This window comes from Dipodomys spectabilis, unplaced genomic scaffold (genome assembly GCF_019054845.1).
Source record: "Dipodomys spectabilis isolate Male_0828 unplaced genomic scaffold, ASM1905484v1 ptg000118l, whole genome shotgun sequence".
NCBI lineage: Eukaryota > Metazoa > Chordata > Mammalia > Rodentia > Heteromyidae > Dipodomys > Dipodomys spectabilis.
In genome coordinates, this window is record NW_024870795.1 from 5,322,068 (window position 1) to 5,349,512 (window position 27,445).

Sequence of the window (27,445 nt, forward strand, 5' to 3'; positions counted from 1 at the left end):
TGGAGTTAAATGGGGGGGTGTCGGAAGGAGTGGAGTGGGTGGATATTCAAGACCTACACTTTTGGGTCAAATAATGCTGAGGTCAGCTTCCTCCCTTGTAAAAACGGGATTCGGTTAGGATTCAGTGAGATCATTTATCTAGAGACTTAACCCAGTCCCAGAATCGGAAGAAGGTCCATAAATGGAAGACAGAAAGGAAAATGACTGATCCTGGAGCGCAGTGTCATAGGCTCTTTGTACCCTGTACCTCCTCATTACCAAACGGTAGGTGCAGAATAATCAGGGGAGGAATAGTCGTTTCTGGCAGACGCTTACTGATTTGTAGCGCTAACTGGACGGCCGATTGCTCTGGGTCTCTCCCTGAGTGACTGTCAACCCCGGGCTGTCTGTCAAGCGAGCAGCGCCCGGATCTGACTGACAGCCGAACGACTCCCGGGCCTGAGGCGCGCACTGATTGTCCCACCCGGATGACCATGGTCCTAGCTGTCAGCCCGGACCCACGCGGCTCGGACGGTGGCCCCTTCCCGCGCGCCCTCGGGCCGGGATCCCGACCCTCCTGCAGGCCCGCCGGGTGGGGGAGGCGCGGGCGCCGCAATCGGGTCCACCGCGCCCTCCCTCCCGCGCGGGGCCGGGCGCCCGGATCCCCGCGGTCAGGAACAATGAGGCTCCGGCTTCTTTAAGGGAGATACCACCGCGCCAGCGGGACAGGGGACGGCGCCTTCCCAGACGATCGAACCCAGCGCCGCGCCGCCGCCCCGGCAACCGCGCCGCCCGCCAAGACGGCTCAGTGACTCGAACAAAAGGTGCAGCTTCCCAGCCGGCGGGGCGCCCGCCAGGCCTCCCGGGTTCGGGCCGCGCTTCCTCGCGAGCCCGCAGCCGAGCTCCGCCACCCGCAGACGCCTCCGTTCCGCGCGGAAGATGCACCGGGCGTCCCGCCCCAGCGACCTCCGCACGCCAGCCCCCCGCTCGGTAGGTCGGAAGAGGGCGGGAAGGGCAGGCGAGGCCGCGGCTGCGCGCGCACCAGGCCCAAGCCCAAGCCCAGGCCTGCCGCCGCACAGCCTCTCGGGCACCCCGGGCCCGGCGCACCTGTTGCGGCTCGGGGGGGAGGGGGTGACCGAGCCCCGGCTGGACCGGTCACCCCTGCGGGGAGGGACTCCAGTGGTAAGCTCCGGGGCGCGCACACCTCGAGCGACTCCCGGGCTCCTGCAGAGCCGTGAAGCTAAAGCGCCGAGCAAGGCGTCGGGCACGCGCGGTGGGCGGGGCTACGGAAAGCCGTTGTGGGCGTGGCCTGCGTGAGGGGGTGTGTCCGCGCACCACGGGGGCGCGCGCCGGCCTCTGACTGGAGGCGGCGGCGGCCGAGGCGCGAGCTACACGATAATGGCGGCCTGCAGAGCCCATGAGAGGGAGAAGCGGCGGCGGCTGCCCTGAGGTAAATCTGGCTCTTCCGCGTGGCACAGACGCCCCGCTGCAGAGCCGACCGGCCTGCACGTCCCTCCGTCCCCACCAGGCCCGTCACAGACCTGTCAACGGAATCATCCCGGGGAAGGCCCGGAGCTCCTCGAGCCTCCGGACCGGGCTGCGGCCTCCGCTCCCGCTCGGGACACTCCCCAGGTCCGGCCCTCCGCCCGCAGCCCCGAGGAGCTGAGGTCGTGGCGGGACTCCGGGAGGCTCCCCCCCACCCCCCCGACCCAAGGTTCGTCTGGCCGCAGGCGGGAGCGAGCTGGTCGGCTGATCGCCGGACGAGCCAGCGCGGCCCGAGCCGCCGTGGCGGGCAGCGCCGCTGTCCCCGGCACCGGCCGGTGTGCGCTCCGGCCGACCGGTGTCCGCGCTGGGCCAGCACTGCGGGCAGCAGCGCCCCGGGGCAATGCACCTGAGTGTACACCTTGCATCGCCCGTGCTGAGATCAGATCCGGATCCCGAGGACTTGAAAGCCAACCATCCTCCTTCCTTATTCTGGAAGGTGCCCCTTCCTGTAGGAACCGGAGGTGGTGGGACAGGCGAAGAGGCTGCGACCGGAGCACTTGGCAATAAATACACAGTAGCTGGCGTTGCACGTCTAGCAGGACAGGTTGCTGCTCTGATTTTGTAGCAGGAAGTCAGACACTAGGAAGCACTGTAGGAATTTGAAGGGGTAAGCGACCAATTAGAGGAAGTGGGACCTTAACCTTCAGCAATCTCTGAAGAGTCGTTTTTTGTTAGCGTGTCCTGTGCACCTAGCAGTTCCCAGTATCTCAAGCTCTAAGACTCGTTCACTTTTTTGTTTTCCTGATTGTACAGTCAGTATAAATACTGTATAAATACTGTACAGTCTCCAGTCACTTGTCTTGCCCATGGCTACAGTGAGAATCTGGGAAGTAGGAAAGAAACCTTAGATTCTGCATTCAACACTCGGACATTTCTGTGGAGGTCTTATGTTTGTGCCTTTAAATGATGTGTTATGTCCAATGCCAAAGAACTTTGTCAGACTTCCCCTTGATGTGTAAGATGGCTTTCTGAACAAAATGACCTAGAACTAAGTAACTATTGTTAAACAACAACAAAAAGGTGCCTGTATTCTAAATAACTTACTTTTAAAGGAACAGTTCTGCTAGGCACCTGTGGCTCACATTTATAATCCTAGCTAATACTAAGAAGGCTGAGATCCAGAGGATCATGGTTCAAAGTCAGATGGAGCAGAACAGTCAGCAATACTTCATTTCCGAACTAACCAGAAAAAAGCAGGGCTAGAAGTGTGACTTAAGTGATAGTACACCAGCCATGAGCAAGAAAACCAAGGCTTGTGGCCCTGAGTTCAAATCCTGGTACCCACAGAAAAGAGGGAACAAGGGAGGGCAGTTCTCCACAAACTTATTTGCAAAAAATAAAGAAGTAGGCCTGGGAAGGTGGCTCAGTGGTAGAGTGCTTACCTTAGATGCATGAGGCCCTGGGTTCGATTCCTCAGCACCACATAAGTAGGAAAGGCCAGAATTGGCGCTGTGGCTCAAATGATAGAGCACTAGCCTTGAGCTGAAGAACTGAGGGACAGTGCCCAAACCCAGAGTTCAGGCCCCACAACCAACAAAATAAATAAATAATAAAGAAGTAACATAAGGAACAAATTCTGACCATGAATGACTTGGCCATTGACTTTTTTTCGGGGTGAGGGAGGAGGGAATGGAGTGGGAATGATTCTTACTATATAGCCCAGGCTGGCCTCACTCATTCTCCTAACTCTACTTCCTGAGTGCTGAGATTACAGATGTGCATCACTGCACCCAACTCTATTTGTGTGTGTGTGCTTGGGTGCGTGTGCTCACTGCTCCTGGAACTTGAACTCAGGGCCTGGCCACCATCTCTGAGTGTTTGTGCTCAAGGCTATCACTTTACCACTTGAGCCACAGTTCCACTTCAGCTTTTTTTCTGATTACTTGGAAAGAAGAGTTTAATGGACTTTCCTGCCTGGGCTGGCTTTGAACCTCAGTCAGATCTCAGCCTCCTGAGTAGCTAGGATTACAGTGCCTGGCTCCATTTGCTTTTAAATAATACAACCAAATATTTTCAGTTCAATGAATGATATGGTTTACTTTTTATAAACATATACCATTCAGATATGAGGAGTGTTTTTGGTGTTAGAGGTTTTGTTGTTGTTGTTTCCTTCTGTTTTATGACTTTATATGTGTATGCTGGCCTTAAAGAGAAATTAGAACCTTACTACTTCTTTATTGTTAGTCTTTTTGAAATCAGTAAATACAATTGCTGAATTTGGGGCTTTATTTTATTTATTTATTTTTTGTTGTTGTTGGTTGTGGGGCTTGAACTCTGGGCTTGAGCACTGTACCTCGGCTCTTCAGCTCAAGGTTAACGCTCTACCACTTGAGCCACAGTGCCATTTCCGGTTTTCTGATGGTTTATTGGAGATAAGAGTTTCACAGATTTTCCTGCCTGGGCTGGCTTTGAACCGTGCTCCTCAGATCTCAACCTCCTGAGTAGCTAGGATTACAGGCGTGAGCCACCAGCGCCTGGCTTATTTTTTTTAACAGTAATATTTTCTGTTAGTTCATATAAGAAAAAGTCTAGTGGTTTAAATCATGGCTATCTGGACCAGATTGCCTGGTTTCAAATCCCAAGTCCATTGGTTACTAGCTGTTTGACTAGATTTTCTATTTACCCACTCTGTGCTTTCATTTCCTCATCTATTAAAGTGATATAAAACTATCTATCTAATAAGATTATTGTGAGGATTGAGTTTAATAAAAAAGTACTTGAAACAGTTGTTGATACATGGTAAGTCCTAAATGTTACCTTTATTATTATTCAAGTTAGATTTGTTCAAGTTATAACAAATATCCTTCACACACTGAAATAAGACAGGTAACTAATGCATACATAAAGAGAAATACAAGCCAGTAGCCATACCTAATTTCAACAGAGCATTTACTTTGTTGATTTTTCCCAGAAACGTCGACCTTGAAGATGGTGAGTAGCCAGCCAAAGTACGATCTAATACGGGAGGTAGGCCGAGGTAGTTACGGTGTTGTGTATGAAGCAGTCATCAGAAAGACCTCTGCCCGGGTGGCAGTAAAGAAAATCCGATGCCACGCCCCTGAAAACGTTGAACTGGCCCTTCGAGAGTTCTGGGCACTAAGTAGTATCAAGAGCCAGCATCCAAACGTGATTCACTTGGAGGAGTGCGTCCTGCAGAAAGACGGAATGGTACAAAAGATGTCCCATGGCTCTAATTCTTCCCTTTACTTACAGGTAAGTGTCTCTGAGTGGGAAAAAGAATGGTTTGAACCTAACATTTTTCAGCAAGAAGAAGAATGAAAGGGTCAGGTGAACTTCTCCCCTTGAATGCAGGTATTGACTGGCTATAGTAGTACTTACCAATATTTCAAATATGCAGGAGGCCAGTCTAGGCTACCTAGTGAGCTCAAGGCCAATCTAGGCTGCCTAGAAAGACTTTGTCTCAACACAATCCATGAAACACCTGAATAAATAATTACATGCAAATATTTTATAGTTAGGAATAGATAGAAGTCTGTCAAGAACAGAGTAGATGTATCTCTAGCCCCCAAGAAACCCAAAGTGGCACTGTGGCTCAAAGTGATAGAGCCTAGTCTGGAGTTTAAAAGCTCATAGACACTGCCTAGGCCATGAGTTCAAGACCCACAACCAATAACAAAAAAAAAAAGAGGTTTTATTTAAGCTTGTGATACCCATACCAGAACTGACAGAAGTCACTTGCTCTGCCATAGTACTTGATAGTCTGCACAAGAATAGGTTTTATTAAAGGGTAAGACTGGGCTGGGAAGGTGGCTCAGTGGTAGAGCGCTTGCCTTGCATGCTCAAGCCCCTAGGTTCGATTCCTCAGCACCACATAAGCAAAAAGAAAAAAGCCGGAAGTGGCGCTCTGGCTCAAGTGGTAGAGTACTAGCCTTGAGCTGAAGAGCTGAGGGACAGTGCCCAGGCCCAGAGTTCAGGCCCCACGACTGGACCCAAAAAAATAAAAAGGGTAAGACTGAAGACTTGAGCAAAGGAAAAGCTCTACAACCAGTAGCAGGACCCATTGATAACTGGACATATCTTTTATATATCACTACTTAACTATAAACTTAGCCAGGCATATAAACAGAGCATACCTATAAACTAGCTCTGGGCAGGATGAGGTAGGAAGATCATGAGTTTGAGGTTAGCCTGAGTTAATGAGACCCATACTCAAAAAAAAAAAAATAACCCTATAACCCTTAGATGTTTTAGAGTTATAAGTTTCTTTTGGTTTTTGTTTGTTTGTTTTTGCCAGTCCCGGGGCCTGAACCCAGGGCCTAGGTGCTGTCCCTGAGCTTCTTTTTTGCTCAAGGCTAGCACTCTACCACTTGAGCCACAGCACCACTTCTGGCTTTTTCTGTTTATGTGGTACTAAGGAATGGAACCCAGGGCTTCATGCATGCTAGTCTAGCACTCTACCACTAAGCCACATTCCCAGCCCTAGAGTGATATGTTTTTTTTTTATCCATGCTATTCCAGTTAATTTTTGTGAAGCATGTTCTTTGGTACCTGAAACATTCCCCTCAACATGCAAATATTGGCAATTGAACCCAGGACCTTGGTTCATGTTAGGCAACCTCCTGCCACTTGAGCTACATCTCTACCCCACACCTGAATGTTCCATAGTACCAGCAGCTAACATTTCTACTTGGCTCTATGTTCTCTCTATGAAAGCTTTAAAGGCAGTTGCTCACAACAATGGAATGAGGAAAATATTATTATTATTATCTCCTTAACAAATAAAGAAATTGAGGCTTAAAATAATTCATCCAGAGTCATCTAGCTAGCAAAGTGGCAGGGTAGGAGTTCAATTGTCTTGACAGTTGAAGCTTGTGGTTTGTGGTATTCAGGAAAGTCTGTGAAACTTTTACTTCCAATTAATCACCAAAAAGCTCGAAGTGAAGCTTGACTTAAGTAATAGAGCACCAACCTTGAGCACAAAAGTTTAGGGACAATACCTAGACCCTGAGTTCAAGCCCTAGGACTGGGAAAGAAAGAGAGAGAGAGGGACAGACAGAGGGAGGGAGGGAAGGAAGGAAGGAAGGAAGAAAGAAAGGAAGGAAGGAAGGGAGGGAGGGAGGGAAGGAGGGAGGAGGAAGCAGCTCTGTACTCACTGAATAGAAAAGATACTTAAGACATAGCTAGTTAAAGGTCAGACAGAACTTGGTAAGGTCAGTTCTTAGAAAAGAAACAGCTTTGAGTGTATCAAAACTGAGAATTACCACTAGACTTTGCTGTTTAAAAGTCTGTTTTTGTTTGCTTGTTTTGGTGGTACTAGGATTTGAACTCGGGTCCTGTGCTACTAAGGAGGCACATTACCACTTCAGCCAAGCCCCCACCCTATAAATCTGTGTTTAAAACAACAAAGGCTTTCAAATGAGGAACAACAGAGAACCATATTGATCTGTGTAATTTGAAATTTTAGAGGGTCACTATATAGCAAATTTAATTTGTCTTGCAATTTAGTACTCTGTACATTGAAGTTTTCTCATTTTTAATTTTTTATTATTAATAAGTTTTTTCATTGTGAAAATACTGTACAGCAGGGTTACAATTACATGAGCAAGGTAATGAGTACATTTCTTGTTTGTTTTTGGTTTTTTTTTGGGTCCAGTCATGGGGCCTGAACTCTGGGCCTGGGCGCTGTCCCTCAGCTCTTCAGCTCAAGGCTAGCACTCTACCACTTGAGCCTCAGTCCCACTTCCGGCTTTTTCTGCTTATGTGGTGCTGAGGAATCGAACCCAGGGCCTCATGCATGCAAGGCAAGCATTGTACCACTGAGCCACCTTCTCAGACCATGAGTATATTTCTTATCAAGCATTGTTGCCTCCTCCTTTTGTTTCCCCTTACCATCCCTGCCCTCCCATCTCGACCCCCACACCCCCTGAAGTTTTCTCTTAACATAGTGAATATAAAATACAATTATTTAGCTAGGTGCTGGTGGCTCATACCCGTAATCCTAGCTACTCAGGAGGCTGAGATCTGAAAATCTTATCTCCAGTTAACCACCAGAAAGCCCTGCATTCAAGCCCCGGTACAAAAAAAATTTTTTTTTTGCTTAGCTTCTATTCATTTTATATAAGCACTTTCTAAAAGTGCTTCTTATATATGTTGTGCTATTTTTTAAAAATTGAAAATATTCTCACCAAATTTCTCTTTTTCCTTTCGCCACCCCCCTTCTTTCCCCCACCCATCATGGGCTTGAACTCAGGACATGGGTGCTATCCTGAGCTTTTCTGCTCAAGGCTAGTGCTCTATTACTTTGAGCCATAGTTCCACTTCCAGTTTTCTGGTGGTAAATTGAGATAAGAGACTCACACTTTCCTGCCCCAGCTGGCTTTGAACTGTGATCCTCAGATCTCAGCAACCTGAATAGCTAGGCTTACAGTGTGAGTCACCAGCAACTGACACAGCACAGCAGATAAAATAATGAGTTAAATGATGAATAAAGTTCAGTTCCATTGACATATAAAACTATAAGCCAGATTGATATGTTTGAAAATAAAACTTTTCAAGAAAATTTTATCTTTTAGCATATAGATTTGGTATGTATTCACTAGTTACAAAATGACATTGTGAAATGCTGAAGTTTAAAATCAAATGCAGGGGCTAGGAAGGTGGCTCAGTGGTAGAGTGCTTGCCTTCCATGCATGGGGCCCTGGGTTCGATTCCTCAGCACCACATAAGCAGAAAAAACTGGAAGTGGTAGCTCAAATGGTAGAGCACTGGCCTTGAGCTGAAGAGCTGAGGGACAGCACCCAGGCCCAGAGTTCAGGCCCCACAACCGACAAAAAAAAAAATTAAACTAAAAAAAAAGTTAAATGCACAAATGGTAGGGATGGGAGGGAAAAACGGGGAGAGAGCAAGGGAAGAGGTGACATTGTCCAAAAAGAATGTACCCTGTACCTGACTTATATAACTGTAACCTCTCTCTATATCACCTTTATAATAATAATTAAAAAATATTTACCAAGGGCTGGGAAGGTGGCTCAGTGGTAGAGTGTTGCCTCTCATGCATGAGGCCCTGGGTTCGATTCCTCAGCACCACATAAGCAGAAAAAAGCTGGAAGTGGCACTGTGGCTCAAGTGGTAGAGCACTAGCCTTGAGCTGAAGAGCTGAGGAACAGCACCCAGGCTTACCAAAACCCTACACATATGAAAGCATTGGCCATATAAAATATTCATGGGATTTCCACTTAAAACTAAAGACGGGTTGGGAATGTGGCTTAGTGGTAGAGTGCTTACCTAGCATACATAAAGCCCTGGTTTGATTCCTCAATACTACATAAACAGAAAAACTAGGAAATGGCACTGTGGTTCAAGTGGTAGAGTGCTAGCCTTGAGCAAAAGAAGATCAGGGAGAGTGTGCAGGCCCTGAGTTCAAGCCCCAGAATTAGCAAAAACAAAAACTAATTACTTGGGTCTGGGGTTTACTTCAGTGTGAGACATTTACCTGGCATGTTTCAGGGCCCTGGGTTCAAATCCCAGCATCACAAAAAACAAGAGCCAGGCCCCAGTGGCTTACGCCTGTAATCCTAGCTACTCAGGAGGCTGAGATCTGAGGATCATGGTTCAAGCCAGCCCAGGCAGAAGTCTATGAGGCTCTTATCTCCAATAAACCACCAGAAAACTGGAAGTGGTGCTGTGGCTCAAGTGGTAGAGCTCATGCCTTGAGCTGAAGAGCTGAGGAACAGTGCCTAGGCCCAGAGTTCAAGCCCCACGACTGACAAAAAATAAGAGACTGACAACTTTTGAATCTATTTCTTTTTTTTTTAATAACTACATTGTGTAACTTGTGCATACTATAATAATATTTTTTTCCTCGTAGCTTGTAGAGACTTCATTAAAAGGAGAAATTGCCTTTGATCCCAGAAGCGCCTATTATTTGTGGTTTGTGATGGATTTTTGTGATGGAGGAGACATGAACGAGTATCTGTTGTCCAGGAAACCCAATCGTAAAACTAACACTAGCTTCATGCTTCAACTGAGCAGTGCTCTGGCTTTCTTGCATAAAAACCAAATCATCCACCGAGACCTGAAGCCTGATAACATCCTGATTTCCCAAAGCAGGTTGGATACCAGTGACTTGGAACCTACACTGAAAGTGGCTGATTTTGGCCTAAGTAAGGTTTGTTCGGCGTCTGGACAGAACCCAGAAGAACCTGTCAGCGTAAACAAGTGTTTCCTTTCCACAGCATGTGGGACGGATTTCTACATGGCTCCAGAAGTATGGGAAGGACACTACACAGCAAAAGCTGACATCTTTGCTCTGGGGATTATCATCTGGGCAATGCTGGAAAGGATCACATTCATAGACACGGAGACAAAGAAAGAACTCTTGGGGAGTTATGTAAAACAAGGAACCGAAATTGTGCCTGTTGGAGAGGCACTTCTGGAAAATCCCAAAATGGAACTTCTCATTCCTGTGAAGAAAAAAACTATGAATGGGCGAATGAAACAACTGATTAAGGAAATGCTGGCTGCAAACCCTCAGGATCGTCCAGATGCTTTTGAACTAGAACTCAGATTAGTACAGATTGCATTTAAAGATAGTAGCTGGGAAACGTGACATCTTATTTGCAAATGTCTTGGATAAAATGCTGCTTCTGATTTAAGTGATGCAACATTATATGGCAACAAGAACACAAAAAGCTAAACTCCACCTTCTTAGGGTTTAGACTTTTTGTGAGGTAGTTTTTTGGGGTTTTTTTCCCCCCTCATTTTCCTTAATCCAAGCAGGCCATCAGTGTGTTTTGAATGTGTATTACCAACGTGGATGTCTCTCTCTCTCTTTTTTTTTTTTTTTTAATGACCATTAGAAATTTGGCAGGAAAATTCTCTTAAGAGCCAAGAAGAGAAGAGTCCAGGTTTCTGGAACTATGTCTCTTTTAAGTATTTTAGACATTCCTTGTCAGTATTAGGCATTTCCATGGAAGAAGAGGTTTGCGTGCTGGTAATGCAACCTTTGAAGCTTTGTAAAGGAAACATATATGTATATATTTATGTATATGTGAGTATGTGAATGTGTGCATTTTGCATTCCATATGAAGAAAATGCCACTTCTGTTTAAGTTATTTGATACAGGTTGGGGTTTGGGGGATTTGCTGGTCTAATCAGTGGTGAAAAAAATAAACAAAGCTTCCTTCCCTGCCCTTCCTTCTAAGGAAAGCATACTAAGGTTTTGGGTTTGGTTTGGTTTGTAATACTATATAGTTTTCTTCAAAGACATCATTTTGGAGGGTCTAAAATTACTGGTTAAACTTAATTGAAGTTAAGCAATTCAGAGCTGCCAGATCATGTTTGAGTTCTCCAGTGCCCTATAGCGTTGAATTAGTCATGGGTTCATATGGTAGCAGGTTGGCAAGGGTGTTGATGGTTCGTTCATACCTTCTTTAGGTAACTGGATGTTCATTTAATTAAACCACTGTGCTAGGACATGTTTGTACTTGAACATTTACAGTCTGATATAAATCTGAACATAAGATTCTTCTGTTTCTGAAAACATTGCTATAAATGAGCTATAATACTTGATATATTAATTTTTGGTTTTAGGGCTTTGTCTTAGCCCCAGCATAAAGTAGAAGAAACCAAATGAGCTATACCTTCATTGCCTACCTTGGTATGGTCTTTCAGATCCTAGAATTCCTTTTGTTTTGGCACTGATGAATGCTCTTTTTCTGTCTCACTTGAGACAGTGATAATAGTTGTCTTAAATACTGGTCACTTTTTCCTAAAGTTGAGATGACACATATACAGTTTGGCAAACGATAAAATACTGTGGCATCAGCTACTTTTTAAGTACACAAGCTACTGATTCTGTATAGTCACTTGCTATGGTCTGTGTCAGAAACCAGGAGACCATTATTCCTCTTAAAATTCATTTTTACTGTATGATTGTTTCCAATTTGTCTTCCTGTAATTGCAGGTTAAAAATCTAAGGAAAGAGTACTTTCCAAAACCAGATTACTAGCCTGTAATAGTAAACAGATTTTACATTGTATTTGTTAATCTTTATAAAGCACTATTTTTTTTTTTCAGTGATTGGGATTTACCCAGAACTTTGCACATGTGAAACAAATACTCTTTTTTTTTTTTTTTGTCAGTCGTGGGGCTTGAACTCCGGGCCTGGGCACTATCCCTGAGCTCTTCAGCTCAAGACAAATACTCTGTAACACTGAGCTATATACACCCCAGCCCACTAGGATCTTCATTAAATATTACAATCTAAAAACCAAACCCAGTAGTATTAGCATACTGAATATTATTGATAGTTTGCATAGTCTCCTTAGCTTTTTTGAATTTCCATAACTTTTATGATATTACTATCATCATCTCCCCCCATTTAAAAATGTGTTCAAAGAGCTGGAGATGTAGCTCAGTGATAGTGTGCTTGCTTATCATGCACAAAATTTTTGATTTGATCCCCAACACTGAAAAAAAAAAAGTGAAATGGTGAGGTGATAATCAAAGGTAAAACATCACAAAAATCCAAGTATGTACATTTCTAGACTATATTAATACAGAAATTTTAAATTTGGATGAAGATTTTATTGAATTTAAGCCTCTTACAATACTTTCAAAGTATTAAAGATAAGAATTCTGGACTTGTAGCTTAGCTCAAGTGGTAAGAGCTTGAAGCCTTGAGTGCAGTCCTCAGGACCACAAAAAAGAAAAACAAGTTTTTGGACATTAGGGATGGAAATACACAGGAACTTCAGGTAATTGACCCTCTGGGTCATTTAGTTTAGCACAGATCTGACCAAGGGTATTTCATTACTGGAAATAAGAAAAAGTGTCATTCTAATGTCTTGTTAATAATGTGGCACTTAACCAGATGGACTAGGTGAAAGTATGCCAGTGCTTAATTTGCTCTTCATATATCTTATGTACTTGGAGTCACAGCTTTCCTTAAGTTTCTGATATTGCCTCCTTTAAAAGAATGAGTATAATTTATTTTTGTATTGTTTGTGGTGCTGGGGATCAAACCCAAGTCCTTTTATATGCTATTCAAGCACATTACACTGAGCTATATTCCCAAAATTGATTATTAATTCATTTTGAGAGCTTTTACCTGTGAAGTAAAATTCTTTAATTTTTCACAGGAAGTTTCTTCTAAAATTGCCCCAAGTCTTTGTATTCAGAAATAGCCTATAATACCAAGAAAAATGATATTAAATTATTTATGTATCTTTGTTCTCTCAGTCAAAGGTATTTTATTAAGTACCTAGTGTGTGCTCAGCACTAAAGGTGAGTTGATAAAATGACACAACAAAATGGCATTTAGCCATATGCCTTTCCATCAGGAGTAAGAAATAAAAGATGATTAGCAATATTTGGAAATTTTCAGATATTTGCTAGAGGAAAAATGCAGTCAAGAATTTGTGCATATTAGCCAGAAGTGGCGCTGTGGCTCAAGTGGTAGAGCGCTAGCCTTGAGCTGAAGAGCTGAGGGACAGCGCCCAGGCCCAGAGTTCAGGCCCACGACCGGACCCAAAAAGAAAAACAAAACAAAGAATTTGTGCATATTAGTGCCTTGCCCATAATAGGTACTCAGTAATCAAATATCCCTAATAGTCTCTTGCCATGTTTTGTAGTGTTTTATGAAATTTGTCTTAATTGGAAAAAAAGACCAAATACTTCAAATAAGCTTATAGGCAGCTGTGTCCCATTAAAATATAGGATTGTACAGTTAGTTTCTAGAATGTTCTTTTGCACTAGTTGTCACTTAGAAAGATGGGGTTCCTGTAGACTTTTGGTGCTAAGGGATACTTTGTCACTATGATGAAGTACGCGTTAAGTGTCAGATAAATAGCACACAAATAGTTCTTTCTGCTGGTCTGTTTTTTTTTTCTTTGTTATTGTTGTTGTTTTTCATTGTAAAATGTTATCAATCAAACTATTGTAGCAGCTACAAAATAATTCACCAGCATGACAAAATAGTCAAAAAATAAGTCATCAGCACTTCAGAAATGAAAGCAACTTTTGAAATTTTCTTTTAAGATTGTCAAATATATTTTATGAAGAATTTATAAAAGGGGGGAATGATTGTAATTTATTGTTCATGACAGTTTTTGTTTTTGTTTTTAAATAAAATAAATTTCAACAACAACAAAAAGAAAAAGCCCTGAAAATTCTACATTGCTGCTTTGGTGGCTCTGTGGGTAGTTTGCTATAGTGCTTTCTTCAGTGAGCACAGAGTAGGTATGCAACTTGAAACAGGGAACTTTTCAGTTATGTCTATTAAATGATAATCAGGTGTAGACACTTTCGCTGAGGAAGAGGTGATTGGATTACAGCACTTCCAATTATTATCAGTTCTCTGAAATTTTCATGCTCACTATCCTGCTTTATTTGCATGGTGTATAAGAGAAAGGTGTATTCAATTTTTTTTTTTTCTTGTAGCTTTCTATTTCAGCTGAGCAGACTCAATGCCATATTTCATTTACTAACACAGGGCCGTGGTTTCTTTTGTGGCTAGCCCACTAGCCCTCCCTTCTTTTCTTTCCTTTGCTGTTTTTGTTTTGTGTGCCTGAGGCTAGTCTATTTGGTGGCTCACTGGGACAGCCAGGGTCTTTCCAGAGACAGGAAGCACTGACTGCCTGTGACCTGCTGATAGGAAACCTGGCTGCTCTTGCAATAGCCTTCAGAGGCAGGAAGATTTTGCCTTCTACCCAGATGAAACGCTTTTAAATTGAATCCTAAGCTAAGTATTTCTAGTTAACTAATACTTTTGTGACTCCTTGCAGTTTACAAAATACCCTCGCATGAATTTTACATCTATATCTGTCCTGTCTTTGACTTTTCCATAGAAGCTGATTTGTTGGCACAGGAATTAACAGTAGCTAACAGTAGTTATTGAAGTAATGATAGTTTTACCCTAGGACAGAGTGTCAGTGCCTAATCTCTGACTCCAGGTTGAGTTTTCTCTTACAAGGAAGCTTTATCTTTCTCTCTTAAGTAAGCCTTGGTTGTTTCAGAGTGTCCTAGGCTTTTTTTTTTTTCCTTTAAATTTAAATGTTGCTTCTTTGATCAGCCAATCATAAACGTCCTCTAAAGTGCAGTGTAAACCGACTAGACAGTTGGTTTGTGGTTAGATAGCAACTCCTACTTGAGAAAACCTACAGAGGCCACACCTCCAGAAGGCAAAGTGCATCTTTTAAAGGCAGGACTTCCACCTTCCAAGTGAGCTCCCATTGGTTAGAAAAGAATTGTTGAAAACACGTTTTAAAGCCAGCGATTTTGACTTCACTGTTTCAGTTCCTGTTTAGCCTGGTGTTGCAAGCTTAGTTTTGTGTTGAGCAAAAGTTAGGCAACCTGAAGGCATTGTGGTCTGGCGGAAAAACAAAGGCTTCAGTGTAAGGATGTAAACTAGCTTTTGCTAATAATCTTGTAATTAATGTGTGTCATTGGGTAAGTTACTTCATTCTGACCCTCAATTCTCACAGCTACAAAATGGAAATCTATTTACATTTCAGTTGTTGTACAGTTTTGCTAAAGATGGCACACAAAATGTTTAGCACAGCACCTGGCATGTTAAGTTTTCACGTAATGGCTATTGTTACTGTGTTGTAGCTTTGATGACAAGATGGATAGATGGATGGACTAGTCTCCAGTTGTAGCTTTGATTCTCCTATCTGGGAAAATCTTATGAAGATACTGCCTCCTCAAGAAAATGGTTACCAACAATTTCAGGTGATTTATGGATCTCAGGAGCCCACCAGGACCTCAAGTTAAAGGACCCTGAGCTTTAGGCTCTCTGAGGACCTATGTCTCCCAAGTTAAAAGGGACCATAAGCTTGGTGCGTGTGGCTCATACCTATAATCCTAGCTACTCAGGAGGCTGAGATCTGAAGATCACAGGAAAGTCAGTGAGACTCTTATCTCCAATAAACCACTCAGAAAACTGGAAGTGGCACTGTGGCCACTCAAGAGCTGAGGGACAGCTCCCAGACCCAGAATTCAAGCCCCACAACTGACAAAAAAAAAAAAAAAAAAAAGACCATAGTCTAGTAACAACAACAGAAAAATCTAGTGAATCTAGATGGCTTTGTTTCTTCACCTGGGTGCTGGTTAGGTAAGTACACTTTGTGCAAATTCATCAAGCTGTTCATAAAGTTTTGCCCCCTAAGAAAGTAGGCATCAAAAAAAAAAAAGAAAGAAAAGAAAAGAAAGGCATCAAACCTAGGCCATCTCACATGGAAGATCTACCACCAAGCTAGATCCCTAGCCAACACTTAAAAATCTTATAGTTTTTATAATTTTTATGCTTTTCTCCAGATACATTATTCAATAAATATTATACATATATATGTATAGTGTAAGGAGCCGACCTTATATATAGTTATACACATGATTTTATATATGTATACATATATACGTACACACAAATACATGTATGTATGTGTGCATATATATGTATGTGTGTATCTATATATGTATGTATGTGTGTATGTGTATGTGTGTATATATATATATGTTTGCCAGGTGCTGAGTACTAGTGGTTCATACCTGTAATCCTAATCCTAGCTCTTCAGGAGGCTGAGATCTGAGGATCACAGTTTAAAGCCAGCCCAGGTAGGAAAGCAATAAAATAAAAAAAAATTAAAAAGCTGGTAATGGAATTTGTGGTTCAAATGGTAGAGCACTGGGTTGGGAAGATGGCTCAGTGGTAGAGCGCTTGCCTTGCATGCATGAGGTCCTGGGTTCGATTCCTCAGCACCACATAAGCAAAAAGAAAAAAGCCAGAAGTGGCACTGTGACTCAAGTGGTAGAGTGCTAGCCTTGAGCTGAAGAGCTGAGGGACAGCGCCCAGGCCCAGAGTTCAAGCCCCACAACCGGACCCCTCCCCCCCCCCCGCAAAAAAATGGTAGAGCACTAAACTTGAGGGAGAAAAATGCCCAGAGACAGCATCCAAGCTCTGAGTTCAAGCCCCAGGTCCAAAACCAAAATGAATAGATATGGGGCCAGGTGCCAGTGAGTGACTCATGCTTGTAAACCTAGCTACTCAGACTGAGTTTTGGAGGATGATGGCTCAGTCAACCTGGGTAGAAAAGTCCATGGGGAAAAGAAACGGTCTCAAGTGGCAGGAGTGCAAAACTGATACCATAAAAAGAAACAGGCTGGTACTAGTGGTTCATACATGTAATCCTAGCTTTTCAGGAGGATCCAGGCTCAAAGCCAACCCAGGCAGAAAAGTCCATGAGACTCATCTCCAATTAACCACCAGAAAACCAGAAGTGGCATTGTGGCTCAAAGTGGTAGAGTGCTAGCCTTGAGCAAAAAATTTCAGGGACAGTGCCCAGGTCCTGATTCAAGCTCCACCATCAACAACAACAAAAAGCTACTGGAGCTCTTGCCTAACTTGCTCAGTGCCTTGGGTTCAAACCCAACACCAGAAAACGAAAATAATAAATAATGGGCTGGGAAGGTGGCTTAGTAGTAGAGTGCTTGCCTAGCATGCATGAATCCCTGGGTTCGATTCCTCAGTACCACATACACAGAAAAAACTGGAAGTGGTGCTGTGGCTCAAGTGGTAGAGTGCTAGCCTTGGGCAAAAGAATCTCAAGGACAGTACCCAGGCCCTGAGTTCAAGCCCCAGGACTGGCCCCCCAAAAAAGAGAGACTCTCTAGAGACTCTCATGGTGGCAGCTGTTGTCAGAGAGGGGAAAGGACACAAACTGAAATCAGACCATTTACTTTTTCTGTTATTAGCTGTGTACCTTTCTTGAATTCCCTTGACCTTTCAAATCCAGTTTCCTAAATGCTTAAATCAAGGGTGTACCTGATCGGGAGCATTATGACGATACTCTGAAAGGAAGTGACATGTGTAAGGATGTGTAACATACTGCATAAATGTCATTGCTCTCTGATCTCTGAGGAAGACTAAGGAAAGGACTCAGCTGCCTTTACTGCCAATTTACACTGCTGATAGGCTTATTTTGGTGTTTGTTTGTTTGTTTGTTTTGGTGGTACTAGGGTTTAAACTTAGGGCTTTGCATTTGCTAAGCAGGTGCTCTACTGTTTCAATCATGTGCCCACTCCTTTTTGTCCAGGATTGACTGCGATCCTCCCATTTACACTTCCTGCCATAGCTTTAATGACAGGCACATACCACCATGCCCAACTTTTGTTGCTTTTAAATTTAGCTTACATTTTTTTACCACATCTATTATAGAAATCTTTTACATGCCATTATTGTAATATCCTGCCATTCTCTCTGCCTTACAACCCTCCACAAGTATAATTCTCAAATAACAATCTCCTTTGCCCTGTTTTCTTTCCTCTTTATGTTGGCTGGTCTCATGATCGATAGTAAATCAGGTTGTCTACTCTCTCCCACACACTTACTTCAGGAATGACAATGTAGATTTATTAACTGGTCTTATGCATACATCAAAAGATCTACCAACTATACCTTCCATATGTGCATTCTATTTTATATTGATTCCACTTCAATAAAGCTGTTAAATAAATTTTTAAAAAATCTCCTAAACCAGGAATTGTGGTACACTCCCGAGATCTCAACATTCAAGAAACTAAAGCTGGAGGGAAATGACAAATTTTAGTGCAGACTGGCCTACATAGCAAGACTGGGTAGTGCCCAGTTTTCATCTCATGATAATTAAAGGAAATTTCAGCATGTAAAACCCTTGCATTGATATTTCTTTTTTTTTTTTTTTTGTCAGTCGTGGGGCTTGAACTCTGGGCCTGGGCGCTGTCCCTCAGCTCTTCAGCTCAAGGCGAGCACTCTACCACTTGAGCTATACAGCGCCACTTCCAGTTTTCTGGTGGTTTATTGGAGATAGGAGTCTCACAGTCTCTCTTGCCTGGGCTGGCTTTGAACCGCGATCCTCATATCTCAGCCTCCTGAGTAGCTAGGATTACAGGCGTGAGCCACCAGCGCCCGGCTGCATTGATATTTCTTATCTATTAGAGTCTAGTGTGAAAACAGGGTAAAATGCTGCAGTGGAAATCACACAGGTCAGATCATGGGACACGTAGGAAAGTCAGTCCTTAGGACTTTCTTACCTCCTGCCAATCAGCCAGCAAGGCCCCAGTGCAGAGCCCCCCCACCTCACCCCCGCTCCAGAACTCCAAGCCCCTTTGGTCCCCCCGTTTCTCTCTGTCCTGTTTGAACTCAGCCAAAGTTCTAAGAAGAAGGAAGGAGAGAGAGGCAGTGTCCACAGATCACCTCAGGTGTTTGAGTCCAGGCCAGGACTTCTGAAGCTGTCATCAATGGGACTTCTTCTCTTGCAAGCAAGAGTTTATGAGGGCAAGCATTTTCCCACAGAGAGGCCCATAGCCAGTTTTTAAGGTGGTACAAAGTCCAAAGTCCGGAGAACCACCATTGGAGGTGCATAAGGACCCATCATCTGCACCCTAGGTGCAGGGAATGGGCTGGGATTAAAAGAAGCAAGTATATCAGAGGGATTTGAAGGCTCATGCTCCCTGCCTCCTCCTAGCAACCTGGAGCTGATTGGCTGTCTCCTGAGAATGACCATTTCTGTAAGTCCACACGTCAGAACAGAACTTCCAGAATCTGCAAGGGCGCTGGGTCTTCTCCAACTGGCTATAAGCTAACCAGCCTACTCCAGTCTTGACCTGATCCTGCCTTTCCAGTAGGATTTCCTAAAGCTAGTGGGGGAGGAGGGGGGACAGGGAGGGGATCCCCCTGCTCTGATCCCAACAACAGGAGAGGGTGGGCAAACACTAACTTTGGCATTCCTCTGGTCTCCCATCCCCCACCCCACCCACAGTATTATGACTATAGGCTAGAGTGAGTTGTAGAGTCTGCATTCTTTGGGGGCTAAATAATTTGTTTGTTTGTTTGTTTTCTCAGTCGTGGGGCTTGAACTCTGGGCCTGGGCACTGCCCCTCAGCTCTTAGCTCAAGGCTAGCACCCTACCACTTGAGCCACAGTGTCACTTCCGGCTTTATGCTGAGGAATCCAACCCAGGGCCTCATGCATGCAAGGCAAGCACTCTACTACTGAGCCACCTTCCCAGCCCCTAAATAACTTGTTTATTCAGGCCTCCATTTCAGCAAAGGCTCAGCACCACAAGGAGAAACTTCCTGACCTGAGTATTTCTTTTTTCTTTTTTCCTTCTTTTTTTTTTTTTTTGGGGGGGGGGGGGTCCGGTCATGGGGCCTGAACTCTGGGCCTGGGCGCTGTCCCTCAGCTCTTCAGCTCAAGGCTAGCGCTCTGCCACTTGAGCCACAGCGCCACTTCCGGCTTTTTTTCTTTTTGCTTATGTGGTACTAAGGAATCGAACTCAGGGTCTCATGCATGCAAGGCAAGTGCTCTACCACTGAGCCACCTTCCCAGCCCCCTGAGTATTTCTTTTAAGGACACAAGATCAGTTCAAGCCCCACAACTAACAAGAAAAGAGAGAGTTCAAAGGTCTTTGTGATAATTAGTCATTGTCACATTAAGGGGTGTAGTCTCTAAGCTCTCATGTTCAGTAATTTGGTCCATTCATGGAAAGTTACTAATGAGAATTGCAAAAGGATATTACACATCCCCTGCTTTCAGCTGAGGAAGTGAAACATAAAACACAGGTGTAACACCACACAGTGGTGCATGCCTGCTGTTTGGAAGGCAGAGACCAGGAGGATCATGGTTCAAACCTAGCCCAGATAAAAATTAGTGAGATCTGGGCACTGGTAGCTCACACCTGTAATCCTAGCTACTCAGGACACAGATCTGAGGATCACAGTTCAAAGCCAGCCTGAGCAGGAAAGTCCATGAGACTCATCTCCAATTAACCCCCAGAAAATTGGTATGATGCGGTGGCTCAAAATGGTAGAGCACTAGCCTTGAGCAAAAGAGCTCAGGGACAGCTCCCAAGTCCCATGTTCAAGCCCCAATAACAATAATAAAAACAACAACAAAAGTTAGTGAGACCCCCCATCTCGACAAACAAGCTAAAAAGGTAGTGTATGTTTGTAATCTCAGTTATGTGAAGGGCGTAAGTAGGAAGATCACTTTCTCAGCTGGCCTGGGTAAAAATAAATACCCTATCTGAAAAGTAATCTAAAGCAAAAAAGGATGGAGACATTGTTCAACTACTATTGTACTTGACTAGCATTCTTTTTTATTCTTTATTTATTTATTTATTTTTGTGGTCATAGGCTTGAACTCTGGGCCTGGGCTTTGTCCCTCCAGCTCTTCAACTCAAGGTACACACTCTTAAACGTGAACCACAGCGCCACTTCCAGTTTTCTGGTGATTTATTGGAGATAAGAGTCTCACTGACTTTCCTACCCTGGCTGGCTTTGAACTGCAGCCCTCAGCTCTCAGCCTCCTGAGTAGCTAGGATTACAGGCATGAGCCACCAGCACCCAGCTTTCTTTTTCATTTTTTTATGCCTGTCCTGGGGCTTGAACTCAGTGCCTATGCACTGCCCCTGAGTGTTTTTGCTCAAGGCTAGTGCTCTATCACAAGAGCCAGATTAACATGCATGAGCCACTGGCACCCTGCTTGCCTAGCATTCTTGGGGCCTTAAGCTCCATCCCTACCACTGCAGAGAGAGAAAAAAACAAAACAAAAAAACAGAGAAAGGATGTATGTTATTGTAAATTTGCTGTAAAACACCAAGGTGGGCTGGGAAGGTAGCTTAGTGGTAGATTGCTTGCCTTCATACATAAGGTCCTGGGTTCCATTCCGCAGCACCACATAAGCAGAAAAAGCCGGAAGTAGCTCTGTAGCTCAAGTGGTAGAGTGCTGGCCTTGAGCTGAAGAGCTGAGGAACAGTGCCCAGGCCCAGAGTTCAAGCCCAGGACTGGCAAAAAAAAAACAAAAAAACAAGGTATAAGAAACATTCTGCCTAGTGCCAGTGGCTCACGCCTGTAATCCTAGCTACTCAGGAGGCTGAGATTGGAAAACCTCGGTTCAAAGCCAGCCCTAGCAGGAGCATCTCTGAGACTCTTATCTCCAATTAACCACCAGAAAACCAGAAGTGGTGCTGTGGCTCAGGTGGTAGAGCATTTGCCTTCAGCTGAAGAGCTCAGGGACAGCGCCCAGGCCCAGAGTTCAAGCAGCACAACCAACAACAACAACAACAACAATGGCTGGGAAGGTGGCTCAGTGGTAGAGTGCTTGCCTTGCATGCATGAGGCCCTGGGTTCAATTCCTCAGCACCACATAAACAGAAAAAGCCAGAAGTGGCGCTGTGGCTCAAGTGGTAGAGCGCTCGCCTTGAGCTGAAGAGCTGAGGGACAGTGTGCCCAGGCTCAGAGTTCAGGTCCATGACCAGACCCAAAAAAAAAGAAAAACAACAGCAACAACAACAAAAGGAACATTCTTCCTTAGACAGCTATGATTAGAGGGAGCAACAATCATATTTGGGATGTGAGTTTTATTTCCCCCAAGAATCACCCATAAGACTGGGAGTAGAGCTATAATAACAAAAACAGCTTAGTATTAGCACAAAAACAGACTTAACGATCAATGGACCAGATTAGAAGGCCTAGAAATAAAACCAAATACTTACAGTTATCTGATATTTGATAAGGGAGCCAAAGACATACAGTGGAAAAAAGCCTTTTCAATAATTGGCATTGGGAAAACTGGGCATCCATATGCAGAAAGCTTAAAGTGGATCCCTGCTTGGCACCATGCACTAGAATCAATTCAAAGAGGATCAAAGACCTCAACATCAGACCTGAAATTTGGAAATTACCACAAGAGGGAGTCGGAGAAACACTAGGACTCATAGGCATAGGCAAAAACTTTTTTGGTAAGAGACCTAGGGGTAAAGCAGATAGGAGAGAGACTTGACAAATGGGATTACATCAAACTAAAAACTTTCTGTGTAGCAAAGGACATAGTTACTAAACTAGAAAGACAATCAACAGACTGGGAGAATATTTTTTGGGGGGGTTGGGGGCTTGAACTCTGGGCCTGAGCGCTGTCCCTTAGCTCTTCCGCTCAAGATGAGTGCTCTACCGCTTGAGCCACGGCACCACTTCTGGTTTTCTGGTGGTTAATTGGAGCTAAGAGTCTCACAGGAAGCTGGGCACCGGTGGCTCACGCCTGTAATTCCTAGCTACTGAGGAGGATGAGATCTGAGGATGGAGGTTCAAAGCCAGCCCGGGCAGGAAAGTCTGTGAGATTCTTATCTCCAATAAACCACTAGAAACCAGAAGTGGCGCTGTGGCTCAAGTGATAGGGCACTAGTCTTTAGCTGAAGAGCTGAGGGACAGCGTCCAGGCCCAGAGTTCAAACCCCATGACTGACAAAACAAACAAAACAAAGAGTCTCATGGGGGCTGGGAAGGTGGTAGAGTGGTAGAGTCCCTTGCCTGCATGAGGCCCTGAGTTCGGTTCCTCAGCGCCACATAAACAGAAAAAGCCAAAAGTGGTACTGTGGCTCAAGTGGTGCTAGCCTTAAGCTAAAGAGCTGAGGGACAGTGCCCAGGCCCAGAGTTCAAGCCCCAGGACCAACAAAAAAAAAGAGTCTCATGAACTTTTCTGTCTGGGCTGGCTTTGAACCATGATCCTCAAATCTCAGTTCCTGAGTAGCTAGGATGACAAGCCTGAGCCTGTCTGGTACCCAGACTGGGAGAAGATCTTTACCGGCAATACATCAGACAAAGGCCTAACATCCAAGCTCAAGAAATGAACCCCTCCCAAAGCTAATAAGCCAATTACTTGATGGGCAAAGGAGCTGAGGAGCAACTTCTCAGAAGAAGAGGTAAGAATGGCAAAGAAACACCTGAGGAAATGCTTATCATCCTTTGCTATAAAGGAAACGCAAATCAAAACAACTCAGATTCCATCTCACCCCAGTGAATTCAAACAACAACAAATGTTGGTGGGGATATGGGGGGAAAAAGAACTCTACTGCACAGCTGGTGGGAATGTAAACTAGTACAACCACTCTGGACAGTCTGGAGGTTCCTCAAAAAGCTAAACATAGACCTTCCCTATGACCCAGTCATGCCACTCCTGGGCATCTATCCAGAATATCACAAGCCAGGGTACCATAAAGATACTTGCATATCCATGTTCATTGCTGTACTGTTCACAATAGCCAAGTTGCAGAAACAGCCCAGTTGCCCTATAATAGATGAATGGATCAAAAAAAAATGTGGTACCTATACACAATGGAATTTTACACAGCCATTAGAAAGAATGTCATTTGCAGGAAAATGGATGGACCTAGCACAAATCATCTTAAATGAGGTAAGCCAGGCTTAGAAAGACAAAGGTACATGTTTTTTCTCATATATGGAAGCTAGATCTAAAATACCAGGAAATAATCAATTATACAGGACTCTAGGCCTTCACACACAGTGAGACCAAAGGAGGGTACACTTAGGAGAGGAACAGAAAGGCACAATGCCTAAGTGAATCTGATCATACAAAAGTATTTATCAAAATGAACTCCAGGAAATGATAAGGAAAGTTTTTTTTTCTTTGTGCTGTTTTTGTTTTCTTTCCTTGTTGCTCTGTTTGTTTATATATCTTTGGGGACATAAGGGGGGTATAGAAATGGAGGAATAAAGGGTGAACAAATTCAGCAATGGTACTGACTGGACATTATGTTGAAAATGAACTATACAATTGTGGGTGGGGATGGGAGGGAAAAACAGAGACAGCAAGGGAGGGGGTAACATTGTCCAAAAAGAAATGTACTCTTAGCTGGCTGCTGGTGGTTCACGCCTGTAATCCTAGCTACTCAAGGGGTTGAGATCTAAGGATCATGGTTCAAAGTTAACCTGGGCAAGAAAGTCTATGAGACTTGTATCTCCACATGTGTCCACCAGAAAACTGGAAGTGGTACTGTACTAGCCTTGAACAAAAAAGCTCAGGGATAGTGCCCAGACCCTGAGTTCAAACCCCACAACACACACACACACACACACACACACACACACACACACACACACACACACACACACACACACACAGAGGTACTCTTTACCTGACTTACTTAACTATAACCCTTCTACACATCACTTTTATAATAACAATAAAAAAATTTTAGGGCTGGAGAGGTGGCCCAGTGGTAGAGTGCTTGCCTTGCATGCATGAGGCCCTGGGTTCGATTCCTCAGCACCATATAAGCAAAAAGAAAAAAGCCAGAAGTGGTGCTGTGGCTCAAGAGGTAGAGTGCTAGCCTTGAGCTGAAGAGCTAAGAGACAGTGCCCAGGCCTAGAGTTCAAGCCCTGTGACCAAAAAAAACAACTTGGAGTAGTCTCTGGTCTCCCTAGAGAAAGGGTTACATAAATAAAGATCTTCAAGCCTCTGCCATGGAAACACAACACAACTATGTCCACATTTTCATGCCCCACACAAATACGTGTGTCCATCAGACACACAAATTGCCCATCAGACATTTTGCTGTCAAAGGTCATGGCATGTTCTCAGTTCTCACCCAATCAGGCCTTGACACCTTCCATTCATGTCTGCATCGGTACAGGTACTATACTTCACATTAAAGACAGGAAACAAAATGTATAAATCTCTACACACATAAATGGTGTCAAAATAAATAAAATCCAGCTCAATCCAATTTACGAAAGACATATCTAAAACAGAAAAAGACAGAGTAGGAAAAGAAATACTGGGCAAAAAAAATAGATCAATAGAAAGATGTGTGCCCTTCAGTCAGTAGTCAAACAGCTGCTTAACATAGATGAGATAAGGGGTTTCATCCCCAGTATTGAACAAATAAGTCCTATTAAGGCAAAAAGAAAAAAAGTATTAGGAAAGAGAAAGAATGTCTCTATATGATCATATAAATTTAAGCTGGGCACAGGTGGCTCATACCTGTAATCTTTTCTTTTCTTTTCTTTCTTTCTTTCTTTCTTGTCAGTTTTGAGACAAGACCTGGGTGCTGTCCTTCAGCTTCTTTTGCTCAAGGCTAGCACTCTACCACTTGAGGCACAGCCCCACTTCTGGCCTTTTCTGCTTATGTGGTGCTGAGGAATCAAACCCAGGGCCTCATGAATGCATGCAAGGCAAACACTCTACCACTGAGCCACCTTCCCAGCCCTCAAACCTGTAATCTTAGCTACAGGAAAGAAAAAAAAAAGCCAAGTGCTGGTGGCTCACACCTGTAATACAGATCAATTCAGTACTCCAATGTCTTAATTTCCATAGAATTGCATGAATTAGCCTTTAACTCTGCATTGTTGTTGTTATTTTGGGTTTGTGTGTGTGTGTGTGTGTGTGTGTGTGTGTGTGTGTGTTTGTGTGTGTGTGTGTGTGTGTGTGTGTGTGTGTGTGTGTGTGCTGGTAATGGAGCTTGAACTCAAGGCCTGGGTGATGTTCCTTAGGTTTTTTTTTTTTTTCACTAAAGTCTGGTGCTCTACCACTTGAGCTACAGTTCTATTTCTACCTTTTTGGTGGTTAAAATAAATTTCATGGACTTTTCTGCTTGGGTTGGCTTTAAACCATGATCCTCAGATCTCAGACTCCTTAAGTAGCTAAGATTACAGGTATGAGCCACTAGTTCCAAGCTTGCTTGTTTGTTTTTGAGACAGGGTCTCACGACATATCCCAGGCTGGTCTTAATCCTCCTGCTTAACCTCCCAAGTACTGGGATAGCAGGCGTGTACCACCATGTTCAGTTTATAAGTCCTTGTCCTCATCCCGGACACATAGCAAGAGGTCGGTGAAGTGGCAGAGGCAGTAACTTACTGTGTGAACCTCTGCGAGCCTGTTACTGCTTCTGTAAAGTGGCCATAATAATACATTGTTTTCCCAAGTTGTTTTGCTGGCCAAAAGAGAATAGTACATATGAGCTATTTCATAAACCACAGGGAACAATATACATGCAGGAGTAACTGCTGTGACTGTTTAACTGGCTTTACAAAGTATCCACTAAAGTGGTAAAGATCACAGGAGAGGTCACCAGGTGGACCAAGAGCACTAAGAATGCGCATGCCTGCAACTGGGTAGACTGGCTCTTGTGCCCAGGAGCACAGGAAATAGGTGAAGAGGGCTCTTGATAGGCTTTTGTTGAGTGATGCCTGCCCTCTGGTGGATGAGCCTGGACAATCTTGAGCTTTCTAGGTGTCCTGGGCTAAGCCCCTTCCCAGTGAGAGAGTACCTGCCTGCTTGCCTGCCTGCCTGCCTGCCTGCCTTCCTCTCTTTCTTCTTTTTGTGCTGGTACTGAGGCTCTAACTCAGGGCCTAACCTACCCCTTAGCTTTTTTCACTCAATGTTGGATCTCTCCCGGAGCTCCACTTCTAGCTTCTTGGTGGTGGTTAACTGGAGATAAGAGTCTTACAGAGTTTCCTGCCCTAGCTGGCTTCAGAATGGGTAGCTAGGATTAAAGGCATGAGCTACTGGTGCCCAGTAGCTCCTCAATTTCTGAACTTGTTTCCTGTGAGTCTAACAAGATGGGGAAGGATAACTTTGGAAATTACCATTGTGGCTGTGTCATGTTAGAGAGAGTCTCTAAAGAGTGAGAAACAGTTGAGTGCAATGGCTCAAGCCTGGAATCCTGTCTACTTGGGAGACAGATGTGAGAATCATAGTTGGAAGCCAGCCCAGACCCCTCAAAAATATTTGTGAAACCCCTTATCACCCCATGATTAGACAAGTGACCCTGTCCAGGCACTGACATGATAAAGACCAACTAGGAAGATCAGATAGTCCAGGCCAGCTGGGGGCTGGGGGGGGGGGGGACGAAGGGGGGGAGTCAGAGAGTGAAAGCTGGTCTCACTGATGACTCACACCTCTTATCCTAGCTACTTAGGAGGCTGAGATCTGAGGATCACAGAGAAAGCTAGCCTGGGCAACTAATCCCAGAGACTCTTATCTCTTAACTAACCAGAAGAAAGCCAGAAGAAGAGTTGTGGCACAAGTGGTAGAGTGCCAGCCTTGAGTGAAAATGCTAATAGGAACCAATGGCTCACACCTGTGATCATAGCAACTCAGGAGGCTGAGATCCAAGGATCACAGTTAG

The 27,445-nt window shown here is 44.2% G+C and overlaps 1 protein-coding gene across 2 annotated transcripts; it reads left to right on the top strand.

The window, feature by feature from the left end:
* Positions 1-750: 750 nt before the first annotated feature.
* Pdik1l (PDLIM1 interacting kinase 1 like) lies at positions 751-12,903 on the top strand. 2 transcript variants are annotated; one of them, XM_042688687.1, is made up of 3 exons: positions 751-969; positions 4,436-4,737; positions 9,353-12,903. In XM_042688687.1, the coding sequence occupies exons 2-3, from the start codon at positions 4,453-4,455 to the stop codon at positions 10,091-10,093; spliced, it is 1,026 nt and encodes a 341-aa protein (XP_042544621.1). In that variant the 5' UTR covers positions 751-969; positions 4,436-4,452; the 3' UTR covers positions 10,094-12,903. The 2 variants fall into 2 exon arrangements, with proteins under 2 accessions (XP_042544621.1, XP_042544622.1); XM_042688688.1 differs by lacking the exon at positions 751-969 and adding an exon at positions 1,988-2,131.
* Positions 12,904-27,445: the final 14,542 nt, after the last annotated feature.